This window comes from Galeopterus variegatus, unplaced genomic scaffold (assembly GCF_000696425.1).
Source record: "Galeopterus variegatus unplaced genomic scaffold, G_variegatus-3.0.2 Scaffold3032, whole genome shotgun sequence".
Lineage (NCBI taxonomy): Eukaryota > Metazoa > Chordata > Mammalia > Dermoptera > Cynocephalidae > Galeopterus > Galeopterus variegatus.
Window position 1 is genome coordinate 14114 of NW_007729143.1, and position 8012 is coordinate 22125.

General features: G+C 43.7%; 1 protein-coding gene across 1 annotated transcript in view; it reads left to right on the plus strand.

Annotated features, from left to right (window-relative positions):
• The first annotated feature begins 650 nt into the window (after positions 1–650).
• The window catches only part of ADCY1 (adenylate cyclase 1 (brain)), a 111917-nt gene continuing 104555 nt past the window's right edge, over positions 651–8012 (plus strand). Inside the window, exons 1-2 of the mRNA XM_008583761.1 lie at positions 651–719; positions 1440–1558. Coding sequence (XP_008581983.1) covers positions 651–719; positions 1440–1558 — 188 coding nt within the window. The remainder of the gene's footprint in view (positions 720–1439; positions 1559–8012) is intronic.

Below are 8012 nucleotides of genomic sequence, written 5' to 3' on the forward strand. Positions count from 1 at the left end.
TTTCCAGCATGAGGAGCCCCAGTCCCTGCGGTCTGTGTGTGGGGGCTGTGTGCCAGGTGGCCTCTCCCAGGCTTTCTCTCCTTCGCTCTGGGATTAGCACCTATGGTGCCAGATGCTCCCCTGACACATCTTTGAGGTCCCTGGTGGTCACTATCCTTCTGCAGTTTTCATTTTTCCAGCCTGAATGACTTAGCCCATTGGTCTGTGGTGACTGTGTCCATCCTAGTCCAAATCATGCAGGGCAGTCGGGATGGTGGAAAGACCAAGAACCCCTAAGGCCTTGCCTCGGGCTGGGTTCCTACAGCAAGAGTGTTTCAGAGTCTGTCAGAAGGGGTGCTTTGAGAAATTGACAGTAAAGGGAGGTGGGAGATGGCACTGGGTGAAGCAGGCTCGTGCAGGGTGGGAGACAGGGGTCGGGGTGGAGGTGGGTGTGGGAGGGTGGAGGTGGGAAGGAGGGGGCAGGGTGTGTCTCTGTGCCACAGAGGGAGGATACGTCCCCTCCGCCTCTCTCCAGCCCTTGTGTCCTCCCTTATAGGAAGGATATTCTACCTGGTTCTACATGGATTTAAACTTCACTCTCGTCTTCCTTTCCAAAGCAGAGTGGGAGGGGGCACGGAGGGACTGAAGGCAAAGTGGGGGACCCTCGCATGATGTTTCTGGAACAGGGCTTCTCAGACACAGGGCTGAGCCTGGCGGGTCCAGGGCCAGCCGGGGTTGAGGTCTGAGAGGATTCCCTTGAAAGATGAGAGTCTTGGTCTAGATGACCAAACCAAGGCCTAGGCAGAGGAAGGGATTCTCCAGGATGGCACAGCTCATTTTGAAAAAAACAAACATTTATTCTTTTGGGGGAATAAGAAAATGCTTGTCCTGCACAGTTAAGGGAGAAAAAAGAAGACAGAGATCAAGAGAAAATGCTACATTGTCCCCGAGACCGCTTATCTGTGTGAGCCCTGGGAGCTCAGTTACTTTTATAAGCCAGTATGGAAGACTCTTTGGAGTATATTGCAGCAGTGGGGGATGGGGTGGGGGGTGAAGAGAGGCTAGGGACCCTGCTTGGAGACAGCAGCATTTTCTCAGCTGTGCGCACTACACATGGAAGCTCAGAGTGCCTAGGCAGGCAGCCAAGACTGAGCACCTTGGCCCAGGGAGTGGCATTAGGGGTGCTGTGGGCATGTCCAGGTGTCGTGGGGGTTGGTGCTCGGCCAGCGCTCCTAGAGCAAGTTCCTTGTTTCAATGGCAGTGCAAGCCTGGGCTCGGGCCCACCTGGGCTCTAAGGGCTAGGCAGCGTCTGCAGGACTGGATGTGGTCGGCCATGTGTGTGGAGGAGGGTCTGTAGCCCCTCGTTGAGGGCAGCTTCTACCACCAGCCTCATTGGGAAGGGTATGGTCAGGAAGAGCAGGGGCCCTGCTGCCTGACACGGGCCCTTCTTTCCTGTCCAGGAGCGGCTCCTCATGAGCCTCTTGCCCCGGAATGTTGCCATGGAGATGAAGGAGGACTTCCTGAAGCCCCCTGAGAGGATTTTCCACAAGATTTATATCCAGAGGCATGACAACGTGAGGTAGGGCTGGCACTGACCCAGCCCAGCAGTGGGCCCAGGGAGCTGAGATGGGAGTGGTTGGAGGAGGTGTGGAGTGATAATGGAGGTGGGTAGATATGGACAAAGGATCCTGGTTGTGAAGGGAGGGGAGATGTCGTCAGGAGGCCGAGGTGGGCAACTGCCCATCAGAGAAGCAGGTCCCACATGGAGGGTGCTGTTGGCTTCTTGGGTGATGCATGTGTCACAGTCCTGTTTTCCCTTTCTTATTTTCGTACCCTTTTACTCATGTGTTGACTAAAGACGGTCAGAACTCTATCCCTAAAACCAGGTTTGGGCAGTGATATTTTGGGCTGGGAGTTTGCCATGTCAGAATAATAGCTGAGCATTATTCTAGTTGCCAGGGTCTCTGACAGGCATTGTCCTCTTTGTCACTCTGTTTATCTCATGACAGCCCTGGGAGGTAGGGAAGGTTGTTCCCATTTTACAGGTGAAGAAACTAAGCCTTCAGAGTGAACCAATGTACTCTATATATGCTGAGGTTTGCTGTTTGTTTTTAAAGATTCTGATAAAAAGTATTTATTTCATTAAATTGTGTATTTCTTTGAAAAATACTTGGTATTGAAGTGTAATGCACTTCGAATAGTCAAGTGTTGCCTGTTTAGTATTAACACTTTATGTGAACATCACTCAGGTGGGAGGAGTACTTTTTCTCTTTGCTGCCTTTTGCTGACTCCTCTGGGTATTGGTGTCAGGCCTCCCTGCTCACTGGTCCCCCGAAGACACAGGAGGATAAGAAAAACTCTCCTTCTGTCTCGTGTTGACTGTCTGGGTCCCTGCAAGGTAGTACTTTTTCACTGGAAATGAGTTGAGGATTGTGGACCCCTCAGGATCCAAGTTGTCCCTGTGTGCAGTCCAGTGTGGCTAATCACTGCCTGTTTGAGAACTCTGAGCTTTTGTGTGAACTCATTCTCTGCCACTGTCATGCTATTGGGTAAGGACCAGTGTTGTCCTTGTTCTAAAGAGGAGAATGCTGAAAGCAATGTGGGGGTTAAGGCCCAGGTATGTGGAGGGTAGCTAAAGAACAGCCTTTGAGCCTAGGATGACTCTAGAAGTTGTGCTTAGAACCTCTCTGCTAAATACTTGTACTTGGTTCTGTTTAATATCATCACATCCCTGTAATGTGGAGGGTAGCTAAAGAACAGCCTTTGAGCCCAGGATGACTCTAGAAGTTTTGCTTAGAACCTCTCTGCTAAATACTTGTACTTGGTTCTGTTTAATATCATCACATCCCTGTAAACCACTGGCATTGTCACCTCCCTTTTATAGGTGAGGAAATTGAGTTTCAGCAAAGAGAAGCATGTGTGCAGGACACCTTGGTCAGCAAGTGGCAGGGATAAGACAGGACCTGGGATTAGCTGACATTAACATCTGCCTCAACTTTTCCCATTTCACCTGCTGCCTCCTATTGCTGGGTGAGGACATGTTATAGTGACCAAGCCCCCGATGAGAAGAACAGACCACCAGAATGATTGAGGGCACACCTCGAGGGGAGTCAGAGCCTCTCCATGCTGCAGGAAAGGCATCAAAAGTAAGAGACCTTCTAGAAGTTTGAGCTGGTAGATGTCATTGGCTATCCCTCCTGCTTAGCACAGAATGAGCAGATGAAAAGTTCCAGCTCTTGGCTTCCCCCCAGGGAGGGAAAGAGTTTGATTAGTGAGAGCAGTGCCCCAACTTTCCTGGGGCTGCCCAAGGAATGAGCATATATCTTTCTAGCCCTGGATCTCTGATGGGTCTGGTACAATCTGGCTATTGGGGAAGAACGGAGGTGGTGGCTTGAGCTGGTAGATGCCATAGCTTCCTCTTCACCTCCTGGTCAGCACAGAGTAAGCAGACAAAAACCACAGCTGCTTGATTTTCCCTGGGGAGAAAAACAGTTTTGTAGAGGCCCTCAGAATCTCTGGCAGGGCTGCTTGTTAGGAGTCTCCTCCTGTACAAGGCCAGTTCATGGAGACTGGGAGAGGTGCTTGCTTTGTCTCATATATAAACACTAAGACAAAGAGTCAAGGAAAATGAAGAACCAGGTGAAGATGTTCCAAACAAAGGAATAAGGTAAATCTTCAGAAACTGACCCTAAGGAAATGGAGGTATATGATTTACTTGACAGAGAATTAAAAATAACTCTCATAAAGATGCTCACTGAGGTCAAAAGAATAATGCATAAATGAAGTGAGAATTTCAACAAAGGAATAGAAAATACTTGTATAAAAAAGTGCCTGAGAGAAATCATGGAGCTGAAGACCACAATCACTGAAATGAAAAATACATTAGAGGGGTTCAATGGAAGACTAGATTAAGCAGAGTAAAGGATTAATGAACTGGAAGACAGGTCAGTGGAAATAATTCAGTCAGAGGAGCAAAAAGAAAAAAGAATCTAAAAGAGTGAAGAAAGTGTAAGGGAATTTTGGGAAGTCATCAATGGACTAATACACACATTATTTGAGTTACAGAAGGAGAAGAGTGAGAAAAAGGACCAGCAGGCTTATTAAATTTATAATAATAGCTGAAAACTCCCCAATTCTGGTGAAGGAAATGGGTGTTCAGATGTAAGAAACCCAAATAACACCAAATAAGATGAACCCAAAGAAATTCAGACTGAGACACATTATAATCCAATTCTCAGAAGTCAAAGACAAAATTTTGAAAGCAGCAAGAGAAAAGAAACTTGTCACATACAACAGAACCTCCATAAGATTATCAGCAGATTTTTCAGCAGAAACCTTACAAGCCAGAAGAGAGTGGGATAATATATTCAAAGTGCTGAAAGAAAAACTGTCATCAAGAATGCTATGCCTGGCAAAACTCTCCTTCAAAAATGAAGAAAAGATAAGGACCTGGGCCGGCCCGGTGGTGCACTCGGTGGAGTGCAGCGCTTGGGAGCGCGGCAGCGCTCCCACCGAGGGTTCGGATCCCATGTGGAGACCGGTCTGCTCGCTGGTTGAGTGCGGTGTGGGCACGACACCGAGGGTTGTGATCCCGTTGCCGGTCGTGGTGCGGGCGCGATACTGAGGGTTGCGATCCCGTTACTGGTCATGAAAAAAGACAAAAAGGAAAAAAAACAAAAAAAGAAAAGATAAGGACCTTTCTAGACAATGAAAAGCCAAGAGAGCTTATAACCACTAGACCTACCTTGAAAGAAATGCTAAAGGGAGTTTTTAAGTTGAAACAAAAGGATGCTAAACAGCAAAACAATAGCATAAAATAGTATGAAACTTGCTGGTAAATGTAAATATATAGACAAATGCAAAATACTGTATTACTATAATTTGGTGGATTCTAGCATAAAAGTTAAATAAAAGTATTCAAAATAACTACAACTGAAAATATGTTAAAAGACATACAATACAAATATGTAAATTGTGACAGCACAAAGTATATATCATGGGAGAGAAGTTGAAGTGTAGAGTGTTTGTATGTGATCAAACTTAAGTTGTTATCAGCTGAAAATAGACAACTGTAACTATTAAGATTTTTTGTAAGCCCTTAGGTAAACACAAAGAAAAAATATCTATAGAAATTACACCAAAGAAAAAAAGAGGGGAATTAATAATGAATATGAATACAAAAAAAATCAACAAAACACAAAAGAACACAGAAAGAGAGGAAAAAACACACAAAAAAACAATAAGACTAACAGAAAACAAGTCAATATGGCAATAGTAAGCCTTTCCCTATCAGTATTTATGTTAAGTGTAAATGAGTTAAACTTTTCTAATCAAAAGGCATAGAGTGGCTGAGTGAGGGGGAAAACAAGCCTAATGATATGCTATCTAAAAGAAACTCACTTTAGATTTAAGGACACACATGGGCTGAAAGTGAAGGGATGGGAAAGATAGTCCATGCAAATGGTAAGCAAAAGAGAGCAGGGCTTTGCCTATATCAGACAAAATAGACTTTAGGTCAAAAACTGTCAGAAGAGACAAAAAGGGCATTTTATAATGATAAAAGGGTCAATCCACCAGGAAGACATGACAATTGGAAATATATAAGCAATCAAAATAAGAGGGCCTAAATATATAAAGCAAGCATTAAAAGAATTGAAAGGAGAAGTAGACAGCAGAACTATAGTAGTAGGACACTTCAGTAGTTCACTTTCGATCATAGACACAACATCCAGACAGCAAATCAGAAAGCAGAGGACTTTAACAACTCTGTAGACCAAATGGACCAAACAACATGTGCAGCATTCTGCACTCAATAGCAGCAGAATACACATTCTTATCAAGTGCACATGGATCTTTCCCCAGGGTACATCACATGTTAGGTCACAAAACAAGTCTTAACAAAATTAAGAAGAGTGAACACATACCATGAATTCACTTGATATGAAGTGAATTAATTCACTTTTCTGGCCACAATAGAATGAAACTAGAAATCAATAGCAGAAGGAAAATTGAAAAATTTGCAAATGTGTGGAAATTAAACAGTGCACTCTTTAACAATCATTGGGTCAAAGAAGAAATCAAAAAGGAAATTATGCAATACCTCCAGACAAACTAAAATGAAAACACAACATACCAAAACTTATGGGATGTAGCAAAATCAGTAATAAAAGGGAAGTGCATAGTGATAAATGCATACATTTAAAAAGAAAGATCTCAAATCAGTAACCCAACTTTACACCTCAAGGAACTGGAAAAAGAGCAAACTAAACTCTAAGTTAGCAGAAGGAAGGAAATAACACCGATAAGAGCAGAAATACATTAAGTGAAAAACAGGAAAACTATGAAAAAAACTGCAAACCTAGGAGTTGCTTTGTGAAAAGATAAACAAAATAGACAAATCCTTAGCTACACTAACCACGAGAAAAAGAGAAAAGACTCAAATTCAGAAATGGCTTAGAGATTATACCTGAAGCCACAGAAATAAAAAGGAGTATAAGAGGCATTATGAACAATTATGTGTCAACAAACTGGATAGGGCTGGCCCGGTGGCACACTGCGCTAGTGCGCCGCTTGGGAAGTGCGGAGGCGCTCCCGCCGAGGGTTCGGATCCCACATACAGACCGGTTCCCGCTCACTGGCTGAGCGAGGCGCGGGGGCAACACCGAGGGTTGCGATCCCGTTGCCGGTCCCAGTCCGGTACGGGGGCGACACTGAGGGTTGCGATCCGTTGCCGGACACGGAAAAAGACAAAAAAAAAAAAAAAAAACTTAGAAACATATAACCTATCAAGTCTAAATCATGAATAGAAACTTAGAACATACCTATAAATAGTATGAAAATTGAATCAGTTATTATAACCTCCCAATGAAGAAAAATCCAGGACCAGATGGCTTAAGTCGGGAAATTCTACCAAGCATGTGAAGAAGAATTAATGGCAAACCTTCTTAAAATCTTCCAAAAAATTGAAGAGGAGAGAACACTTCTAAACTTATCTTATGAGGCCAGCATTACACTGATACCAAAGCCAAACAAGAACACTACAAGAAAAGAAAATTACAGGCCAGTATCCCTGATGAATATAGATGCAAATATTCTCATCAAGATACTAGCAAATGAGTCTAACAGCATTAAAGTAATCATATACCATGACCAAGTGGAATTTATCCTTGGGATGCATGTATGACTCAAATATGAAAAACAATTAATATGATACACCACATTAAGAGAATAAAGAATAAAAATCACATGATTATCTCAATAGATACAAAAAAGATATTTGACAGAATTCAGCACCCTTTCATGATAAAAATTTTTTAGCAAACTAGGATAGAAGGAAGTACCTCAACAAAATAAATGCTATTCAGATGGCCAACAGGTATATGAAAGTATGCTTGGCATCTCTAATCATCAGAGAAATACACATCAAAACCACAAGATATCACCACACACTTTTTAGAATGGCTATTTTCAGAAAGTCAACAGATAACAGTGGTGAGGATGTTGGTGAGAATGTAAATTAGTACAGTCATTATCAGCATGGAGATTTCTTAGAAATTAAAACTAGAACTACCATATCATCCAGCAATCCCACTTCTGGGTATATATCTGAAGAAAATGAAATAAGTATGTTGAGTAGATATGTACACTCCCATGTTCATTGCAGCAATATTCACAATAGGAAAGATATGGAAACAACCTAAAAATGCCCTGAACAGGTAAATGAGTGAAAAAAATGTGATATATGTATACAGTAGAATATTATTCGGCCTTCAAAAAGAAGGAAATCTTGCCATTTTTGCTAGCATAGATAGAGCTGGAGGACATTATGGTAAGATAAATAAGGGCTGGCCCGGTGGCGCACTGCGCTAGTGCGCCGCTTGGGAAGTGCGGCTGCGCTCCCGCCGAGGGTTCGGATCCCACATACAGACCGGTTCCCGCTCACTGGCTGAGCGAGGCGTGGGGGCAACACCGAGGGTTGCGATCCCGTTGCCGGTCCCGGTCCGGTACGGGGGCGACACTGAGGGTTGCAATCC